Raw genomic sequence first — 24158 nt, 5'->3', positions numbered from 1 at the left:
TCACCTAATGAACTGCATTGATACTCAAGGTGAAGGACTGCCACTGCACTAAGAGATGGTCATCCCCCAGATGGACATGAGGAGTACAACATATACATACTCAGTATGATTGACATCTACTATGGTGAACATGTAAGAGGGTGCTTTGAAGAAAGTATGTTCCATTTAATGTCACAGCATGTGACACTGCACTGAGAAAATTATTAGAAAATCCAGGAATTATACTATTTCAGCCTAAAGAGATGTACACTTTACAAACTGTGTCTTTTCTATCAATTTTTATTTGTTTACCAACACACGAAAATGAATGTTTGTATATCAGGTGGAGGGTTAAAATGAGATAAGATACCTTAAATGGACTGATAGAGTCAATGATTATAATTAACTTAAAGAGAGGAATATGCATGTACAGAATAAAAGTCTGCTTAAAGCTAGAAGCGTAATAAATTGACTTCCAGGAGAAATGGGAGTGGCCGATCTGATAATTAAAAAGTACAGGGGGATGGTTTTCTACTTCTAGTAAATAAATTGCTACAATGAAAAAAGCAAGCAAGACAGTGGGTGGGATTCATAAATAATGAAATTGGCATAATGTGGCTTGTATTATGGGTTCAATAAGCCACCAAGAATAAATGATGATAAATCACTAAAGTCCCTAACAGCATAGAGGAAGCCTCTGTAATGTTTTCTTGCCACAAAGAGCCCATAACTAATTGGGTTAGGCTATTTCATCTTGTATTGGATACATTCTTCTCTTCTTCCTAGAAATATGAGAGTATTGACTAGAGACTTGTGATTTTCCTGTAAGATGTTAATAGTGAACACCTAAGTATGGTTTTATGATTACAAAACCAAGTCTGATAACATGTCTGACTTTTAACATTACAGGCTGGACATTTTCAAATGGCATTTGGATATTGTCCCAATTTCTAGTATAACTATACTCTGTCTTTAGCATGTAACTGAATTATAATTCATTCTTCCTTTCTGTGTGATACGTAGGGTAGTCTAGTATATGGAGATCATCCATCAGTGATCATTTTTGTCAACTCTGAGGTCAAAGTCGTAAATATTTTAGTTGAGGTTACATTTCTGTTGAGTGAATATAATAAATATTATGGTAATATTAATTTTAATGTTATTTACTTCAGTCACTAGGCATCCTGTGCTAGCTCTAGCAATACTGGGGTTCTTCCCTAAGGTAATGGGGCTACTTGTGAGCTATCTTTCTTGTCTTCATAGTTCATAGTGTGGATTTCATACATTAATGATCTGTTGCTTTGAACATCTGAACAGACATTGCATTGTGCTGTGATCTACTGCCTTGCTTAAATACTACACTTTTTAATTCTGAACTTTTTCCTCCTTCTTTCTGTAAATTTGTTTGTCTCACTTCACATACTTTAGCAAAATGATCCAGTTTGCTTTAGTGTCTACAGAATTGATTAATGGTAGGATACAGTTTTATGCTTAGAGTCACAACTTCACAACTGCTGTATGAGGCTTTCTGTGCTTCATGTTTGCCTACCTTTTTATTTTTGTCAGGGGGTTTTCAGATCATTTAATTTTATTTCATTTTTTACTTATTTTTAGATCCTCCATCTCATAAGCCACTTTACACACAGCAAATTCTTCAATTATCTGTTTTAATTGTAACAAGGTGGATTAACTCACAGTGCCCATATCAGTGACTTGCCTTAATTTTACATCTGATTTGTTCAGTAATTTGTTCTTTGTCTGGTCAGTTCTGATACCACACATACTTCTGTATCTGACCAGTGTTGGAGTCTGTTCTTCAGTTCAGTAACATACACTAAAACAATCTATAGAATTCTGTGTCATCATGAAAAAGAAGAAATGGCAAACAAACAGAAAATTCTTTCTTATCTCACAGTAACTCTGAAACATTTGTGCCACCATTGTAATATTCTCACTTATTCCTCTCAAAACTCAAATGGATTATAAAGTTTCAGGGATTCATCTTCTGGGATGTGCAGAGGAGTAGCATACTTTGAGCTTTTTTGAGATGTTAATTGCATGTAGGAACAAATGGAATTTCTGAATCCACAATTGTATTTCTCAGATTAATAACCCTGAAGAGAAAGGTTACCGGGTGTAAGCCATCAAACCATTTCTCAAATGAAAGATGGCATGACTTAGTTTAATTTATTTTTCATACTGTAAAATGAGATATGTGAGGATGAGCTGTATATATGCAGCTGACTTTGAAAGCATGTACTTTAGATTGCACAGCTATACAGGATATGTGACCACATGATATACATTTCTGAACAGATACATAAAGCAAGGTGCAATTTGTTAAAGCTGTATACTGATATATTACAGCAGTTTTGTGGAAAGCTAGAAGCTAATAGCTCATGTCCTTCACATAATTGAATAAAATGCCATTACTTATTTATATGATGACATAGAATGATCCTAAAATACCATCTTCAGGTATGGCCCAAGCCAGAATTACTGGGAGGTACAACTGATGACTTACAAACAATGCAGTGATTTAAACTTTGAATGGTAAGACACATGTAATTATGACTTATTCAGGCTTTAGTTATGTAGACATCTCATTTGCTTGGGAATATCTTCATGTAGCAGCACGGCTACCCTCTACCCTGGCTTATGCCCTGAACTGGACACCCAACTGCACCTGCCTCACAAGTTGGTTGATACTTAGTGGTTCTGGTAAACAGAAGTCAATAGACAACTCCCAGTTCTTTTTGTCTATGGGGAATCATAGACATTAATTTTCTTAACATTGTAGGAGAGGTTGAGTCTGCAGTGGTACATTATATGTTTTACCAGCGTGTTTTGTAATGTATGGAAGACTATGAACTCTGATAGGTATCTAGAGTTTACTGCAGCAACCTGTCCAGAGAAGGTGGATGAGTGCTAGATCTTCATTGTTCTTCCTGTCCTTTGTCAGCCTTGTGACATTGAAATAGTGTTCCTCAACCTAAGCTCCTGGATTCAAAGAGAGAAACACCACAACTGCACCAGTAGGCTGGCCATGCCCCAATGACCTTTTCTTTCACAAGAGATGCTGTAACTTTACATGTCAGTGTTGTCAAATCTTGTAAGTACATGGGTCTTCAACTTTTTGTACTATAACAACAGTATACACTGCTTGGAAATTCTCCCTGTTTTCGTGGGCCTTATTTATCTACCTGCAAAGTGGTTTAAATGCGATAAGTAATTACCTCTGGAAGATGTGCTCCAAAGTATTGGGACAATCAGACTTTGTACTGATACCTTCTAAACATGGCATATCAGGATATTTATGAGAAAGAAATGGAATCTTTTGAATAGACAGCCCAGAGAAAATTAAACCACTACATGTCTCCTCTTACCTTGAGTTTTTTTTTTCATCACTACTGGGTGACCTCATTCATCTACTAGCTTATATACTGAAATGCATCCTGTGGAAGAAGCTGAGAAAATCCCAGTTTAAAATTTTGAAGCAAATTACTTTTTGATATGTGCTTTTTGTATCTGCCTCACAACATTGTTTTTATACATGCTGCATGCACTTCTGATATCAAGTTACAGAAGATATAAAAACAAAGAAACCAGTGCAGCTAGTATCACATGCCATGTCACCCTATTGATATTTTACTTTCATTAAGTAATAACCTGCTTGCATATGTGTTACTGTGCTGGAAAATATTTGCACATGTTTTGACTGCACTGAAGTACATTTGGTAAACCAGCAAATCCTGGAAATCAAATGTTAAATAATTAATCTCACAGAAAGTTGTAAGGGGTGGTGATACATATTTTTCAATTGTTTTTGCAGAGCATTTTTTTATTGCAACCAGTCTCTCTGTGCCACTGTTTGTAAGTGTTCATTTCTTCTCCTAGCAGTAGGATTATTTTCGATTCTCAATATGTTTTCCTTTTTATTTATAGTTGTAAAATTTCTGATATAACAGCACACATTTCAAACACCATTTCACATGTTTTTTCCTTACCTGCTCAGAATTATATTCACATGTGAGTTAAAAGAGAGGTAAGTGCAGGCTGAGCAAAAGACAAGGTACTTGTCTCTGAAGGGGCTTTTGAAGTATAATTGGATCACTAAAGAATAGAAATCCGAATGATGTTTTTTATTGGTAATAAAATTGTGCCACACTTGAAGTGTGTAGCCATTGAATTAAGAATGCATATAAATAAGAGGGTACTACTACCCTTAATGTAAATACAACCTAAATTCCCCTTCCACAAACATATTTCCAGTAACAAAGTGCAGTAAAATAGCAATTCTGCAGGTTTCTAAAAATCATAGCTTGTCCACCTTCCAGTCTGGAAATAGAAATAATGTATCTACCTTTTTAATCTCATTCAGTGGTAGGATTCATTAAAACTAACCCGTGTGCCATAGTAAGATAAACTTATCGGAAGCTACTGATGGTGATATCCAAGCATGTGTTGTCAGTATTACTCATACAGTGGTTGCTTGACAGCTTAGTGCCCAGAGGACTTCAGTAATCATATCTGTATCTTAGCCAAAGTATCCAGGAAGACACTACACCATTTCTCAGTCAGTTCACACTGTAGATCAGTGGCCCTTCCCTATGTGAGATTTTGTCCCAAGATGCCAGTTCTTCTACAATCATTTGAGTATAGTGTATATGTCTTTCATTCATCTATAGAGGTAGTAAACATTTTTCTATTTTAGGGAAAATAGTGTCTTTTATAGCTACATTTTGTATTTTAAAATATGCTTGACTGTCGGTTTTAGGTTTATGTTGCATGTGACTCCATCCTTTAAACTTTTTTTTTTTAATCTTTCTTCCTCAGATATGAGTTACTTCCAGCTCCGAGCTCACATGTACCAGGCCCGTGGAGTCTTGCCTGCTGATGACAATGGACTGTCTGATCCTTTTGCCAGAGTCGTATTTGCAACACAGTGCCTGCACACTAGGGTAAGTAAAACATGGAAAAAGCTGTCTAAAAGAAATGTGATTAACCCACAAAGATCAGCTATAAACATTTTATGTAGTATGAAAATGAGAATAATTTAATTTTTGCAGAGGTCTTGTAACACAAAAGACTTGAGAGATTGCACATACCTGATAAAAAAGACTCCAGCGGTTGAACATACCTAATAACAGTGTAGATATTCATCTCAGGTTAGTGAAAATAACTTAGAATTGTTGGTAACCATGTGCAATATATTGCAGATTATTAGAATTGTTGGTGCATACAGCTGAGTATACAGATAGAGGATTAAAGTAGGAGGTGGAGCTTATTTGATCTGTCTGTCGCTTGCAATTCCCAAGTCTCAGTGCCATGACTTGACTGTTGCTTACACCATTTCTGCCATTTTCAGAAATCAGTAAGTCAGCATGTAGCAAAAACATATTGAGCTGAAATTAAAATAGCCAGAATATAAAATCCAAGAGTCCTCTAAAAGACATACTTCAGACATGAACATGCTGAAAAGAAAACCGAGAGGTCAGCTACTTTAGATCTATGCTACACGTATCAGTCATGCTAAAGATATTGTAGTGGATAAAGACATTAAGACAGTAACTGGGAAGTTTTAATAAAATTCACTGCAGGATGCAGATGTTATTCTGTTCATTTCTTTAATGTTGCTGTAAAGCTGTTGGGCCTTTGAAGGAGGTGGGGTTGGAAGGCCAGAAAACAGTGGTTCTTCCTAAAGAGGGAGTATATGGTTTCCTTTAACAGGGAAGCCTCCCTTCATGGCAACTAAATACTGACTCTGGGTAAAGATATTGATCTTAATCCACAACAAAGATCACCACACCAACCAGGGACTGTCCGTTACAAACTGGAAGAACAAGCAAAAAAAACACATGTACAGTCCCAACACAGGAGCAGGCAGAGACAGTTGTAAAATCCAACGCATTTATTTGAATAAAAACAGGGATAAGCGCTTTCGCGTATTAGTACGCTTCTTCAGATCACAAAATGAAATAAAACAGCCTTATTTAAATATAACTGATTGATTAGTCCAATTAATTCAAATCCTCCAATAAGCACTTCACATCAAATTAACCCTTATTTAGACAGACTTCAGTAGCATTTCTCCCTAATAAGTCACAAGAGTTTATACATATAATTTAAAATAGACATAAAATTCTAATAACAATATAGTCATATAAAACTCCTTTCCTAAAATGTTATGTGCATATATATATATATAAATAACTATAATTTGATGTGAAGTGCTTATTGGAGGATTTGAATTAATTGGACTAATCAGTTATATTTAAACAAGGCTGTTTTATTTCATTTTGTGATCTGAAGAAGTGTACTAATACGCGAAAGCGCTTATCCCTGTTTTTATTCAAATAAATGCGTTGGATTTTACAACTGTCTCTGCCTGCTCCTGTGTTGGGACTGTACGTGTGTTTTTTTGTTTGCATATTGATCTTAATGTTATAGCTGACTCAAGCCTCTGGTTGCACATGGTAGCATTAAAGAACTTGCTCATGTCAATGAATATTTTGTCCTCAGTTTGTCTCTCTTAGGATCAGTTAGTTGGTTCTGCACAGATATTTTCTGGCTGCAGGTGCCATTCTGTCTTGCTTGCTGATCTCAGTCGCATTTCTATCATTTTAACAGTAACTCTGCTGACATATATCTGGACATATTCATAGTTGCTATCATTTTAATAGCCTCCTTTCCCAACCTTCACTCACTTCTGTGGAGCCAACCTAGACCAGCAGTTACACCTGCACTGTTGAAGTAGCTAATATCTGTGTAGCTACCTTTGCATCATTATGCAATAAATATTTTGTGTCTTTGAATTATGGATGTGCAGCAGAGTGGAAAGCAGCACTACCAGCATATTGCAAGAGGTTCTCCAGTTTGATTCTTGGGTGGGGTGCCTTCTGTGTGAACTCTGCATATCCTTTCTACATCTGTGTGGGTTTTCATCATTTTCCTTCCAACTTTCAAAGACAGGAGCTTGGTGAACTGACATTCTGCAAATTACCTGTAGGTGTGGGACTAGTCAGTGAATGTTTGTGTGCTTCTGTGACAGATTGTCACCTTGTCAGAATGGGTGACAATGCCTTGCTCTTACTGGTTGTCAGGAAAGGCTCTGGTACATACCTCTCAGCTGCCCAGATTTTTGTCTCATATTTTTGGTCTCTTCCTAATAAAACTTGTGTTTTTTTGGCAAATCACTTAGGACTGAAGTCACTAAATAGTGACATACATTTGAGTTTCAGACTTTATATCCTTCAGAAAAATACATGAAACACAAATCTTGTTAAATCCTGTTATTCTAATAACCTTCTAAGTTTATAAGAGCAATATTTAAAATCCATCCCTGTTTTGGGCCCTTGTCCTCCAATTATGTTAGGCATTGTCCAGATTTCTTGAGTTAAGAAGTTGAAAGGTATGACTGTCCCTACAAACCTGTAAAAGTATGAAGGCATGTATCAGAAAAATGAATAAATCCATTGTAAGATTCCTATGTGCTGTACCTTGCCGCTCTTGTATACAACTCACACATATGTGTGCATGATTAGAAAAGTGTCATGTTGTGCTGATGTCTAGGCAAAAGACGTATTATGTATTCTGTCTCTTAACCCTTTTCATGTATCAGCATTAACACCAGTGTAACTCATTTAAATGCAGTGTAATTTAGTTACATACATTGCAATTTATACTAAACTTACAAGCATTGTTGCCCTAAAAGTTATCCTACCAGGAAACATTAAAGTAAATCCGACAGTACAAATATCTGGGACTAACTCACACCCTGTCCATGAAAATTCACATTGATTGTTGTCAAGAAGGTTATCTCCCAACTTAAAGCCATATACTCAGTATGTAACTACCTCACTCCAAAAGCTAGAAGAGTCGTAATTAAAAACTTACTTATTCAAAAACCGGGTTATGGATTAACCAAACCAATACAGCGTACAGAGCATAACAAAAATAAACTATGAAACCAAAAAGTTACACTGAAAACACTCCATTAACCAAAAGTCCAAAAGCACTCAAATACAAATAATTTACTCAAAGTTTAGCATTTTTGTCTCACATACTAGGACTTCTTCAAACAGTTCTGCAATTCAGCAGCCCTAGTGTAAAGTGGCATCTGATATGAATGCAGTTGATAACAACAGAACAGGAAAAGGATTGAGTGTTGTTTTTTTTTAAACAAGAAGCATCTTCATTGACTTATCACTTATGACGCAGGCAATTGTACATTCATATAAATGAAAGCAAACTCTGTCATATTGTCAGTTGCAAACATTATACATCACATATAATCTTCTATACAGTCATTGTCAGTTGAACATTACAGAGCACATTCACTTCCTGCTTTCTCTTAAACCTCATTGCTTCTCCAAAACATTACTCCACATGTATTGTTCCTGCATTCTACAATTCCCATTTTTTATCTTTAATTTGCTCCCGCCCCATTCCAAAGATCCCACTCCCAGTTCTTCCTTCTCTGCTACTGTTACTATATTCACTACTTCTAGTATGGTTGGTTTAGACCTTGATTTCCACTTTCCACCAGTTGCTTTCTCAGCAGCCACCAGAGCCAAACCCAGCAAGGCAGCAGCCACCAGAGCCAAACCCAGCAAGGCCCAACTATGTCTAGTCAATTCCGATTCTGTACCACAACTCAGGAAAATGCCTCACTAGTTACAGCAGTTTGCTCACCTAGTATTTCTGACAGAGCAGTCTGCAGGGAACTTTCAAACTCTGCAAAAACAGATGCCCAACAGGAACAAAAAACATGGAAAATAAAGAAATAATCCCGACGACGACCTGGAACACACCAGATTTATTGACAACAAAATGTTCCTTCGACTAAGCACTTTCACCAGCAATTGGCTTCATCAGAGTCAAAGAAACCTCTAACTACAACAGAATAAATAGTGAAAATTTTTTTTACAAACACTTAATTAGTTAATTGATAAGCCAATCATCCGCCATAAAATAACATAACATTAGGTGAACCGCCCTTAAAAAAAGTGCTTAGTTCAAATCATTTGATCTAAAACAAATCAAAGAATCCATTTAACTATGCGTATAATACCTAGCCAAATTTAAACATATCCACTAAGTTCCACAAACAACAAAATTGGTTGAAAAGTTTAAGTGAACATATTAAAAGTACTAAAAAAATGTATTCCATGAATTAAACATTCATATATAAAAAACATGTGTATAAAAAGAACATAGCAACAGGCAATACTAATAAACATACCCAAGCTGAAAAACCATTAGCTTTTAACTTTTGAAGTTTGAAAGAATACCAAACTGTGGTTTCAGACTTATTCAAAACACTATTACGTCCCCATAGTGTACCTGTTCCAGATAGAAAATTAAACATTGTACCCAGTATAGTAAATGTGCTAAGTAATGTTATTAGATCTCTGCTTTAACATGGGCATGAGGGAAATACCTTCATTAAGTCCTGGTGGTCACGTGGTGTTTAACCTCAATTGCCACCTTGCTTCTTTGCTTTCAACAAGAAGTCTGTCATCGCCACCCCTACAGTTCGGTACCACCCAATCAGTAACAAAGAAAATACATTTTTTTTAAAAATTGGGACAACCAACACTATGATTGAATAGAGCATTGTGCCCATCTTTCCTTCTAATGGCCCTAAGATGTTCACCAATCTTGTCCTTTAGCTTTTGGACAGTTTTTCTCACATAGAAAGTATGGCTACTGACACACGTGGCAACATAGACCAACATCGTAGTATTACAACTACATCACCCTGGGCATGATAAAGCATAATCATGCCCATGTATCACCACATATGGCCCATCATTAATGTAGCGAGAAAATTTACATGACCCACATTTGACCATCAAAGATTTGTACCGTCTATTTTTTTTTTCTTGTCCTCCAGGATGTTGTTAATGTTTTTCCCCCTACTGAATACCACCGTGGGTTGACTTTGTCTTGGTGTATTCATTGAAACAAACTTGCCACAATTTTTTAGTTGTTTCAATAAGGGGGGTACACAAAGGGTTGTATTTTAAAACAAGTATGTCAGAATTATCCCTTGTGGTAGTACCTACGGTTTTAATACCTGATGTTAAAATAGGAGAAAAAGATGTGGACCTTTTGGAAAGCACTTCACGTTTTGTGTTTAAAACCAATTTTAGGGGATAACCTCTCTCTAAAAACATCCCTACTAAAGTGTACATCTCATCCAAGAAAATCTTCTCATCACTAACCAGTCTTAATAACCTCACCATTTGACCCTTAATAATGCTTTTTCTCTGATGGTGAGGGTGGCAAATATTGAAATGAAGTAGGGAGTTGGAATGTGTTTTTTTCCTGTGTATGTTACTTTGTAGCCCCTTATCAGTGATCTTGAGATGAATGCCAAGATAATCTATTTCGGTCTGGTGCCACGTGTAGGTGAATTTAAGGAAGGTAGTGGTATGATTTAAGTACTCTACAAATGATTTAACCTCCTCCTCATTGCCTTTTCACAAAATAAGAACATCGTCAAGGAACCTATTGTACATCAGAATATTTTGCATAAAGTTAGTGCAAAAAATATGGGATCTTTCCCAATGCAACAAGACCAAATTTGCATAGACATAATGATGGACCATATGTGGAGGTTAAAAGCCACGCGACCACCAGGACTTAGTGAAGGTATTTCCCTCATGCCCATGTTAAAGCAGAGATCTAATAACATTACTTAGCACATTTATTATACTGGGTACAATGTTTAATTTGTATCTGGAACAGGTGCACTATGGGGACGTAATAGTGTTTTGAATAAGTCTGAAACCACAGTTTGGTATTGTTTTAAACTTCAAAAGTTAAAAGCGAAAGGTTTTTCAGCTTGGGTATGTTTATTAGTATTGCCTGCTGCTATGTTCTTTTTATACACGTTTTTTATATATCAATGTTTTTAATTCATGGAATACATTTTTATAGTACTTTTAATATGTTCACTTAAACTTTTCAACCAATTTTGTTGTTTGTGGAATTTAGTGGATATGTTTAAATTTGGCTAGGTATTATACGCATTGTTAAATGGATTCTTTGATTTGTTTTAGATGAAATGATTTGCACTAAGCACTTTTTTTAAGGGTGGTTCACCTAATGTTATATTTTATGGCTGATGATTGGCTTATCAATTAACTAATTAAGTGTTTGTAAAAGATTTTTTCACTATTTATTCTGCTGTAGTTAGAGGTTTCTTTGACTCTGATGAAGCCAATTACTAGCGAAAGCGCTTAGTCGAAGGAACATTTTGTTGTCAATAAAGCTGCTGTGTTCCAGGTCATTGTTGGGATTATTTCTTTATTTTCCAACTTTCAAACTTTGCCAACTCATTACATTCCCAAAAATTATGTTCCCAATTGCCTCTTTCTACCACATCACACCCCTAACACATGTAATCTACCAGAGTAAAAATTCCTAGAAGTCTGTCTGAGGCACAAAAACACCCATGCAAACATTTCCAAGAAAAAATCCCAACTTATCTAGAGTCCATTGTATACTTGGGAGCCATACACGTATATCCCCTGCAACTTCCTCATATTGATTCTATATACCCTGCTATTTATCCTATTTTCATTGGTAGCCTCTGTTCCAAATTCCACCCAAAACTCCACCAGTGCTGGTCTTTCCCCTAGGATCCCCCCATTCCTTTCTGTTTGCCTATCCTTTGATATCAATCCCCAGCCTGCAGTCCAAAGGTATTCCTTATCTCTTCCCATTCCACCACCATCCCTTCTCCAATTATTTGTTTCCAATACCTTGGCTCTCCTGCCAATCGCCTCCAGTAAACACCATCCCATACTGCCCGCCCTGTACATCCCCAACTGCAGTTATCTCCATTTGCAGAATCTCATTTCTCCATTCCCATGTTAACTTAGTTCCCACAATACTCTCTGCCACTCCATGAATACAATATCCTGTATGGCTATTACTATCCTCCCCAAAGATCTGCATCCAAAATCAAAGTCAATTCCTACCTCCTGAGCTACCCCTTGCTTCGTCATCATCCTCCTTGACCCTGTACCTCGGCCTTCTGCTTGTTCCACTCATAGGAGCTTCAGTTGTGTAACTCCAAAATACTCCCTCAAATCAGGCAATCCCAAACCATTCCAGTCTGTTGGAAGGACCAACCTATCCCAACCGACTCATACCAAGGATCTTTGAGTGTTGATCACACTTGCATTCAAACACCAAGATTCGACAGAGGGTCAGTGATAGCAGCAAACACAATTCTGCAATGGATCATCAGGAGGATAGAGTCTAGAAATAAATATGTAATGCTTTCACTCTATAGTGCCCTGTTCAGGCCTCACTGATTTTTTTTTCCAGTTCTGGAGGTCATACAAGGAAGGAGACATGAGGATACACAAGGCCGTTGGAAGGATTCCAGACTAGAGACACCAGAACGGTTCATAGGTTGAAGGGGAAAGTATATGAACAACAACTAGAATTGATAAAGTTGTTTTATCTAGAGATCAGAAAACACAGGGAGACAAGATATGGGTACACAAGGCTTTGTTATGGAGAGGTGAAAGGGGTTAACCCCTAAAAGGAAGGGCAGACAGATGGGAGTACAGATATCAGACTATAGTAACTAACTACTCTCTGTATCTATGAATGCACTTCTTTATGGAGAAAGTTGTGGGCACATGGACCTGGATACTAGAATGGCTAATGGAGCAGTTAAACATGGTGCAATACATACAAGTTGTAACATAGCACAATGGCTTCACCAGGAAAGTGCCTAAGAGCTAGAATGGATAGGCATAGTTAGGAACATGTAGGACCAGTATTAATGAGGTAACTGGAGTACAGTGAAGAAAAGGGAATATGGCTTTTTATTTTATGTATATGAGAATGCACAGAAGCAAAGAATAGGGACTCATCCCTTTAAAACAAGATGGTACAGCCAGAAAGTAAAATATACCTCTTCATCTGTGCCCTTTTAAGGGCAGGGAAATGGCAGAGTGGTGGGAGTAGTAGTGTGTGTGTCCAGAGGCATCTGGAGTATTTTTTGAAAGAGGAGATACCAAGGTGAGAGCAATTGGCTGTGAGACAGGTGTCCTAACTGAAGGTCAGTACTGAGAGTAGAAGTCATGGTAGTTGAGTTTTTTAACTGTAGAACTGACAGCAAAAAGATTTATATTACGGAGACATTGGTTTTCTTAGCCAGAAAGGTACTAAGAAAGGATTGTCTCCATCAGTGCAAGCTCCCAATGGAAAGAGACTTTGAACTGACTGCTGCATATGATTCTGATAAAGACTTCTCATTGTTTGAGCACCACTAATTTATAAGGTACATTTAAGACTGTCAGCCTTGAAACTTGTATTCATACCTTAATTAAGTATTGCTGCCAAACCAGCCAGTGATTTTACTATTTTCCTAGAGTACAAACTATTCTACTTAGATGATATTTGGTTTTCCACCTGTCACTACCTTTTAGCTTCTGGTTTGGCAAAGCTAGCCTGATTTTAAGAAAACCACTGCTTTCGTAAATACTCAAGTATGTCTGAGGCTTGGAAATTTCACAATCTGTGGATGCTGCAGAGAGATGAAAGTTCAGATATCAAACTGAAGTTCTGATTCGACTTGTCACTGCTGAACAATACGTTTCAATTTCCTGAGGCAAATACAAGAGATTTTCTTTCTCTTAGCATCCCTGAAGTAATCTACAGTCAGAGTACTAACTGAGGGGCTGATGGATACAGAATGACCAACTCAGAATGGCTGCTACAAATGATAGCTACTGCTGCCTAAGGATAGTGGTGTTAACCAAACCCATACCCTGGCCAAGTTCCTCTCCTCTCAGGTCTCTTTTAACTGATAATAACTTCAAGACCTATTTAGTAACCTTTGAGAGATTACTAGACAGACAGGCTGTAATCATTCCAGCTGGGTTTGAATTTTGGAAGCACATATCACAGAGTGCCCCCTCCTTGATAATACAGACATGCTTAGTATAAACTGTATTGATTTTGACAAAGTAAGAAAAGCTTTTTCACAAGGATACCAGTCAGTTTTAATACTCAAGTCGTTAAGTTTTATGAATGGATCTTTTCTAGGACTAAAATGGTAAGAACAAAACTATTTGAATTAAAACATGGCTCCCTATTGAAGTGTTGGCATTTGTAATGCTGAATGCCGACATACCGAAAAAACATCAGAAATCCAGGAGGAGTGATTCTCGAACATTGGTCCTCAACCCCCCCCCCCCAACTTACATATACCACCTCCAAGACTACCATACCTCTGAGAAAAGGGAATATTCTGAGAAATGGCCATCCCAGACTTAGTTTATGTAAGTCAATTATTCTGCCATTCGGTCTCCTTGTTTTGAGGCTCACTCTAGCAGGTCCCAACATTTCAAATGGTTACCTTAAAACACATTATAAAGTTTTGGTTAAATCAACAAAGTTAGAAATACTTGTGATGGACAGGTTTAAAAGATCTTTGTCAGTAACTCTTAATGTGCAGGTAGATGTGTAAACATTTACAGGATTCCAAAAGATTTGCTAACTTTAGTAGAAAGGATATTGCACTATAACAATGTGCAGAAAACATCATTAACCATGTACAGAAAACATCACCTACTAAGATAGTTGGTAAAACTGTAAATTAAGAAGGGAAACATGTCTCCCTTCCTGTGCTTCAATGCATACATATTGTGCAGTATTCTGGGAAAAGTAAGTTAGGCAATTCCATGCAGGCAACTAAAGATTCAAGGGAGTGGGTTAAAGAAGCTATGGAATGCGACTGAGTTAGGACTAGGCTGGCCAACACAGCACTCTGTTATTGCACTACTGCAAAATTAATGAAATGTTTGACTAAAATAGATGAGTAAGAGCTACAAGGACTGTTAAACTCTGGTAGAATTATTGTCTTAGAGAAATAGCAGTGGTCTGTAAGAGGGAATCCACTCATTAAAGACCATTGAGGTTGTGTGTATATCCAGAAGGAGAGAAAAGGCTCTACCACATTGCTTCGCAAGAGACGACTTGCACCTGTCACCCCTAGGCTTTCGAATACTGGCCAAGGTTCTTGCTGCTCCCATAGTGCCTTTTTTTATGCAAGGCTCAAAAGTCAAACCCACCTCTGTAAACAGCACAATTAACAAAAAACTGGGGGTTATGCTACTCAATACCAGGAGTTTAAATCTCAAAATGCACGCACTCAAAGCACTCCTCAGTATGGAGAACGTCGACATCTGTGCAGTAACTGAAACCTGATTCAAGGCTCCAGAGAGCACCCCAGCACTACCGGGCTACAACTCATACCACATGTTTTGGCCACAGAACATGGACCAAAACACAAAAGGAGGGGGTGTATCCATATTCATCAAGGATACCTACACCTCCAGGTTAGTGGTGCAGCATGATACCTCTGAGATCATCCATGTGCAACTAACATTGGGCAAATCTGCAATGCAAATTGTGGTCTGCTACAGATCACCCTCCATGACCCAGGACCACCACTCCACCTTTCTGGAGACATTGGAAAACATGAAGGCCCTACCAAACATCCTGATATTGGGCAATTTCAATTACCCTACCATTCACTGGGAAAACTACTCGAGTAAAAATTCCCAGGCCCAGCGCTTCTTGGAATTCATCAACTCAAACTCCCTGGATCAGCTGGTAAACTCCCCTACCAGAGGTGAAAACACGTTGGACCTGGTCATCACCAACATGGGTGACAGGTGTTCCACACCAGAGGTCAACCCGTCACTGGTTAGATCAGACCATAAACTAATCACTCTGGATGTCCACACCCCACCACCACCCCCAACTAAGGAAACCACAGTAAAAACACTTTTCTAAACCAAACTTCACCTTACTTAAGACAGAGGTGGCAAGTTTCACAGCCCCCACAGTAAAGGATAACGCTGCCCAAGATGCAGAAACCTTTGCAAATGCACTCTATGAGCACCTACAAGGATGCATGGATCATGCTATCCCTAGCAAAACCAAGACTCACTCCTCTAAGAGAAGGAAACCAGTTTGGTGGACCCCTGCAATAAACAGGCTATACAATAGAAGGAGGAAACTAGTTTAGAAAAAAAGCAAATCCCAAGAAGGAAAGACATCCCTGATCAGTATCCGTAAGAAACTGAAATCCCTCATGAAATCATCCAAGGCTAACTTCGAAAGAAAAATAGCCAAGGATTCAAAAGATAACCACAAAGTCTTCTTTTGCTATGTTAAGAATATAAGTGGCAACTCATAGATATGCACTGAACTAGTGCAAAATAGCACAAAATATACTGAACCTACTGATATTGCCAGCATCCTGACAAATAGATTCAGTGCAAACTTCACCCCCCTCTCACCTCCAAAAGGGCCCACAACAATACTGGAAAAGTGTAGTGTCCCAAAAATCACAGACGCACAGGTGAAAACAACCCTTTCAAAATCCAAAAACACAGCATCAATGGGACCAGATGGTGTCCCAGGCTCCATCTTCCACAAACTACAGAATGAACTAACCCCCCTCCTAAACACGCTGTTCAACCTCAGCCTCTCCACAGGCTACATGCCCATAGAATGGCGCACAGCAACGGTTATTCCTCTCCACAAAGGAAGGGCCAAAACTGACCCTGGTAACTATCACCCCATAAGCCTGGCTAGCCTGGTCTGCAAAGCTATGGAGCGCATCATCATGGAACGCATTAAAAAAGACATTGGGAACCTCCAAACACTTGACCCGACCCAGTTCGGCTTTGTTAAGGGCAGATCATGCCTACTAAACCTGGTTGACTTCTTCGAGACAGTCACCAAGGCCATAGACAAGGGAAAGGTGGTTCATACAGTCTACCTTGACCTCGCCAAGGCTTTCAACACCATTCGCCACTCAGGTATTACAGAAAAACTCACCAGCATGAACATAAACCCCTACATCACGAGATGGGTTGCCAACTGGCTTACAGACAGAACTCATACGGTAAGAATAGTGGGCTCCAGGTCCGACTCTAAACTAGTCACAAGTGGTGTCCCACAAGGCTCGGTCCTGGGACCCCTACTGTTCGGCATATACTTCTCAGAAGTTCAGGCAAACACAAGAGGACTATGGCTAACCAGGTTCACTGTTGACTGCAAACTGGGCGCCATAATTGACTCTCCAGCTGACATGGACATCCTGCAAAAGGGCCTTACTGAGACGGATGCCTGGTGTCAAAGTCATGGCCTCAAGCTAAAGGCCAAAAAATGCATAGTCATCCCATTTGGGAAAAACAAAACACCCACAAATTACCACATAGGTGACAGCCCCCTTAATACAGAAGAGGTAATAAGAGATCTGGGGACCCAGGTAGATAGTAATCCCTCCTTTGACAATCATATTGTCAAAGTAGTTAGGAAATCCTTCTATGTAGCCCATCTAATTACTAAAGGGTTCATATCTAGAAATAAAGAGGTTATAGTGCCCCTCTACTCATCACTCATTAGACTCATCATAGAATACAATGCCCCATTTGGGATGTACCTCACAAGACACTTCCAACAGCTGGAAAGACCACAAAAGTACCTCACCAAGAGGATTACTGGTATCAAACATATGTCCTATGCAGCCCGACTGAAAAAACTCCGGCTGTACTCAGTGGCATATCGCTTACTCAGAGGTGATCTCTGCCTGACTTACAAAGCCATGTCCAACTCAGAATTGATGGACATGCTCTACCTAAAGAAATCCAAGTCACTGCGAACCACGTGCTCTAGTGAGCTAAACCTCGCCACAACAATAAATAGAACATGCTGGAGGGATAGATTCCTGTCACAGAGACTAGACTCCCCATGCTTTGGAACAAAATTCCAAATTACATCAGGCAGAGCCCCTCACTAACACTCTTCAAGAGAAACCTTGATGAGTGGAAGGGTAACAGAAAATACACCCCTGGGATCACTTCATTGGCTCTGCTTGACAGAGGATCAGTTAATTAATCAATGGGGCGGCGAAAGCCGACACACTCTGGCTAGGCTTATAAATGCCTTCGGGCAGATAGCCTAGTACCTACCTATGAACCTGGTTACCCAATGTACAGACGCACAGGCCCAGTTTGAGCAAGTCCTGCACATATCCTTGGTGTCTTATCTCTCCATTGATGTAATAATCGGAAAAGAGTTACTATTTTTCAGACTAGCTCAAAAGACTTATTTAAAACTGTCAGCTCTGAAACGTGTGTTTGCACCTTAATTAGGTACTGCTAATAAACTAAAGTGTTTTCATGGAGTACAAACTATTCTGTTTGATTTTCCACCTGTCACTATGTTTTGGTTCCTGTTTTGCTAAAGTTAATCCATTTTTATGTGTATCTGGACAAAACCATTTAAAACTCAAGTGTGTCTGCCATTTGGAAATGTCACAAAATACTTTAATGTGTTAACACATGGATTCATCCAAAATGGTATGAGACAGGTGGAGAAAGGAGGAAGCGGGAGGGAGAGACTGAGAAGTGATAGAATGCTAACTGCAATTTCATGCCAGAATAAGCTGTCTCCCTCTCCTTTCAAATGAATGTGATGTAATTCAGTATGTAATATATTTCTAGATCTCTCCCAATGTGCATTAATGTAATCACCAGCAAAATTCACTATCGTATGCATAGACACATGCTTAAAGTGGGGGAGGGTCAAACAGCAGACTGGCCTCCTCTAGTGATGTTCTTTTTTTTTGTATTACCTCCCATCATCAGTCAAGAAACTGACTCATATAGCAAATGGCAGAACAGATAGTTGTAACTTTTTCAGTGAAGAACCCACCGTGAAAAAAATGACATTTACTATTCATGGTACTCTAGTATTTTATGAGTGTATCATGGGATTTTCTCATGATATATGGTCTCACTGGTGCCATTATTCTGAATAGTAATGGATTTAGTGAGGATAGCCCTATTTAGTTAGCAGTCATTGTCAGAAAATTGTAGATATCATGTTGTCCATAGACCCTGACTGTATAAAGACATGGCTCTGATGTCTGTTAACAGCTTATATTCTGATTCTTCATTAAAATCATCCATTTAAGTCACTGACCTCAGGATAAGGCTGGTGGATGTGACAACAATGTAGGAGATGGTGGGCTGGACAACAAATAAAATCTTAAATTCTTTAGTGATTCTGAGTATTTAGGACTTCTAACCTAGTATACCATTTGTTATTTGTATGGCATATTATCAGAATGACTTATACATATTTATAGGCACAGAGGTTTTATTTCTCACCATTATAAACCAGCCCCTATTGTTGTATGAAGGGAAAGTCCTTCTATGTGGCACATCTCATTACTAAGGGTTTTGCATCCAGGAAGAAAGAGGTCATTGTCTCCCTCTACTCTTCCCTCATTAGGCCAATCATTGAGTACAATGCCCTATTTGGCATGTACCTCACTATACACCTGCAACAACTAGAGAGACCACAAAAGTACCTCACAAAGAAGATCCTAGGCCTTAAAAAATTGTCCTATATGGACAGACTCAAAAACTCCAACTATTCTCTGTCTCATATCACCTACTTAGAGGCGATCTCTACTTGACTTACAAAGCCATGTCTGACCCAGCTTTGTTAGAAATGCTACATCTAAAGAAATCCTAATCCCTCCGCACCACACGCTCCAGAGTCATCAACCTCATTACCACAATCAACAGAACATGCTGGAGGGACAGGTTCATAACCCAGAGACTGCCCATGCTATGGAGTAGACTTCCCATACATGTCAAGCAGAGCACCTCACTGGCCCTCTTCAAGAGAAATCTTGATGAGGGCCTGGGAAATAGAAAATTCACCCCAGGGATCACTCCAGTGCCTTTACTCAACAGAGGCACTGAGAATTAAGGTCAGGTGGCACAATGCCAGGAGAATCCTATGGGCTAGGCTTGTAAAGGCTTCATCAGCCTAGTACACACCTATGAACCTATGAACTTATTATCTTTTGCATTTGTGATGTCTGAACAATTTTATCCATGCCTGACATATGACTGTCTCTTTTTAACTGTCCCAAGAAAGGCAGATAAATAGTATCTAGGTGTAAGTTGGTACAATACTGATTTTGCTCAGACTGACATTAAATCTGATGGTATTATGGCAGTCATTAGTACATCTTAAACAGCTTTTTGAGAAGACATGAAGCCTCTCAGTAAATGGTAGTAAATTTTGTAAATATGTACCTGTATCCTGACGTTAGTTGCTGACATTTTCTTGACAGACATTTATATTTAATAAAGTTTTGAGAGAATCATCCAGTTGACCTAAACCACAGTTTTAGTAAATAAGATCTGATCAAAATATTCTTTAGCAGTAGTTTTGTCATCATCTAAAACCTGAATATTTAAAACATTTGAATTATTAAAAAGTTATAATGCATGTTATGTACATGAAGCACTAATGATACCTTATGCTACAAACCAAATGTATTTACAGAATTTCTCTAGTCTGTGCTCTGTGTGTTAAACCCACAATTTTCCTTTGAAAACTATATTTCACTCTGCTGATATTCCCTTCTGTGGTTCCACCACTTTCATAGTGAAGTAATGCGTCTATAAGTATTTTCTTGAATATGCCAGATCTAGTAATATCACCCATCTATATTCATCCCTGTACCCACCTCTTGCTTGACCTCCAGTGAATATGTATGAATGCCAAACCCATTAGCAGATTTAGATAACTACAAAATGTCAAGTCTGCATAACTGTGGATTTGTCCATTTTGTCACAGACACCCCATTCACAGTTGCTTCTGAGATTAAATTTTCTTTCAACTTCACTTTCTTGCTTCTTCTTTTGAGACTGCCTAACACATTGTACTCAATAGTTTCTGATAAAAGCAGTCTGTTTACTCACCATCAGTTGCTGTTCATCAGCATTCTCTAAAATATACTTTTAGAATTGCCGTTAGTAAAAATATGCAAATACACCGTATTTTTAGTGTAGTCATGAAGTAACTTAAATTTTGATGTTGTGCCTCCTCAGTGTTTTCTCTCTCCATTTGCATAGTTCAATGGTTTCTGTGTCTTTAGGCACAACATTTAATGCCACTGACTATACCTAGATATTGTTAGCACAACACCATATCTTAGTCACTTTTTATTTCAAATTGTAAATTAAAAACATTTTCAGACTGCTTTCTAATGCTCATTTGTTAAGTAATGTCGATTAATGTCATCTCCTGTGCAATAGGTGCATACTTTATCAACTTCAGTCATATATATTTTTTTATTTTGTATTTATATTTATTGTGTAGCTGTTTTCCCCGGGCCTTTATTGGAAATGGGTTTCCCCATTTGGAACTTCTTCACTCATAAGTTAGAGAAAGAAAGAAGTAGAGAGTGAGCTGTGTGTGACTTCTTGATGTTAACAGCCCTGTATTCTGTTTTGAACCATAGCAGGTCTCAGCTTCCTCAACAAGTTTTGAATGTGATTATGGAACCATAAGGATAGGGTATCATTTTAAATACTTCCTCTTATGCCTAAGGTGGTCTCTAGTGTGGCTTCTAAAGTGTTTTTGCATTGCATTTTGTTATTCCCATCATGGCAAGGAGATTTCACTGCCACCACTTCACAGCATTAGCATTAAGGGGGGGTGGCAACTAAGGATATTTTAGGCAGCTACTTGGAGTTCAGTGCATACTTTCTCTAAGTGTACCATCTTCCCTCTCACCTCTAAATCTAGGGCTGGTTTTTTTTCCTTTTATAATAGAAGCCTCATTCGTGCCGGTCATTATTCTTGTCAGGTGTGTAAATGTCTCAGTTATGAACTCTTTCTCCTAGGAGATTCATTCACTTGCTTACTCAACCTTTCTCTGAATGGCTTGCATTCTTCTTCTTCTTCTTCCTTCCTTATTCAATGACTCGACAGTCTTCTTTGTCTATCATCCTGCTATTCATCACAGGCCATAGTTGAAAGAAAGGACCATTCATGTGTACTTGCCTTAACCACAGTATCATAGCATCATAGCAGAATCTTAGGATATCAACCTGAGTGACATTTTGAAGCCTAGCCATGCTTTCCAAAAATGTTGATAGGTATATATATATATATATATATATATATATATATATATACTTTGGCATGGGTGGCCAAGGATTAATAAAAACATAGCTGCCAAATCAGGGGATGTATTTAATGTTTGTAGGTTGCCTATGTCTTCATTTAGGATATCCATGATTATTCTCCGCATAGCTTTGCATATTAGGCTAGTCAGGCTTATAGGTGGATTATTCTCCTTGTCAGTGGATGACCCGTCCTTGTGCAGCAGAATAATTGCAGACCTCCATGCATTTAGTATACAGCCTGTTTGGAGATTGTGGTTAAGTAGTGATTCCAGTGGGCTCAATAGCTCGTGTTTCATGCTCTTGAGGAAGCATTCTGGGATATTATCAGGACCCATTGATGTAATGCTCTTGGCCTTGGAGAGCACCTTGAGTACTTGCTCTTTAGTGATAATTGGGAGAAGTATGGCTGTGGGTATAGATGTGGGTATTTCCTGAAAGGCATCTGGCATGAAGAGAGGGTAACACTGGAGCTAATTTGTCAGCCAGGAGGTTTGATATATCTTCTGACTCTGTATAGATGGCACCATTTGTAATGAATTTGGTACATTGCTGTGTATTGCCTTTGAGGTTACAGACACAGGTGAAGAAAGCTTTGTGATTGTCCGTGACCTGAGAGTCTAATTTTGCCTGAAATTTTGCATTGGCAGAGTTGATTAGCCCCACTGAGGTGCATGTATAGGTTGATGTGGAATTTTTTTTACCTTGCTGGACATTACACCTCCTAATTTTTGCCATAAATTTCTTCCTGTTGTTATACAGTCTATTAATGTTGGCATTCTACCAGGGTGGCTTGTTATTTGAATCGATCCTACAGTCAATCTGGGCAGGTACAGCTGCCTCTATGCAGCTGTTAATATAGCTATACAGAGTTTCTGTGAATAATTCTCCATAGGCACTGGTGTTCTCAGGGCTAAGGAGCATATTGCCCTAGAATAATTCCTAAAATTTCCAGTTTTAGCTGGTGTCCTTGGTTTTACCTTTACCTCAAAGGAGACAGCTTTGTGATCTAACCTGACCAGTGAGCACAATACACTAGGGAAGGAACACATTTCTGCCATGTTTGTGAAGACCAGGTCAAGGATGTTTGTACCCCTAGTGGGTTTAAGGACTTACTGGTTCAATGTGTTGCATTTACAAAGGAATTTCTGGGCCAGCATGTTAGGGATCATATATGATTTCCAGTTTGTACTGAGGTAGTTAAAGTCGACCATGAGTATGGTGCTACATTTAATGGGGATTGTCTACAGTACATTTAAGTATATATTATGATTTTCCTGCATCATGGAGTGGAACACATAGCTTGGTAGCATATGTCATGGGGCTTTATGTAACGAAGTCTGGACATGGAGAATCTCAAGCAACCTATACCAATGGACCAGCCTTGAGATGTGTTTTTGTTTTTAATGTAAATAGAGACAGCTCCACCTTATGTCCCTTCCTGTGCAGTGGCTGGTCTAAATGTGTGAAAGGCATTGTAGCCATTCATTGCTAGGGTGCTCTCTGTGGCTTTAAGCCATCTCCGTAACTGCATAGATGTTTACATTCTCCAGGGTGAGGAGAGCTTTGGGGAGTGGAGTTCCTTGTTTACAGTCCTGCAATGAGCCTTCAGATTTTCCTAGTTTGGTTTAGGTATGTCAGTTGGTTTACCAGATTGGCAATGCCTTAAAAGGCAGCATGGTGGTGGATAAGATTTTAGCCAGTAGTCAAAATACCAGAGGGACAGGTGCAGACTGTTCCTAGCAAAGCAGAATGGACTGTTGACCATATCCTGCTGGGCTTACAAGTGCTGTACCCCTGATGAATGACAACATACTCTACATGAACTGTTAAAGTCAATTATTTTCTGTTCATATTATAGCATCATCCTTGGAGAAGACAGAATGCTGCTCAATGCTAGGCTCATACCAGCCTGGGATACATAGCCCAAGAGCATCATGATGTCACTCTTTATGTAGTCCAGGGAGGAACATCTCAGATCATTTATACTCACATGAATTGTGATTGAATCATACTAGTACTTGTGGTTCAACAACCTAAGTGCATGTGTGATCTGAAGATCCTGGCCCCTGGCAGAGAGATGACAATGACTCTCCCCTTACTTAGCCTGGTGAGTGGGACATCTGTGTG

At 38.6% G+C, this 24158-nt stretch overlaps 1 protein-coding gene across 1 annotated transcript in view; it reads left to right on the top strand.

Annotated features, from left to right (window-relative positions):
• Window positions 1–24158, top strand: part of LOC122817026 (fer-1-like protein 4) — a 1119105-nt gene that overhangs the window by 643617 nt on the left and 451330 nt on the right. Inside the window, exon 24 of the mRNA XM_044090141.1 lies at window positions 4816–4940. Within this exon, the coding sequence (XP_043946076.1) occupies window positions 4816–4940 (125 nt within the window). The remainder of the gene's footprint in view (window positions 1–4815; window positions 4941–24158) is intronic.

The sequence above is a fragment of the Protopterus annectens genome, chromosome 12.part0 (genome assembly GCF_019279795.1).
Source record: "Protopterus annectens isolate FY-2018-M chromosome 12.part0, PAN1.0, whole genome shotgun sequence".
In the NCBI taxonomy this organism is placed as follows: Eukaryota; Metazoa; Chordata; order Ceratodontiformes; family Protopteridae; genus Protopterus; species Protopterus annectens.
Note: the sequence above shows the minus strand (reverse complement) of the source record. Positions and strands in the feature narration are given on the sequence as shown.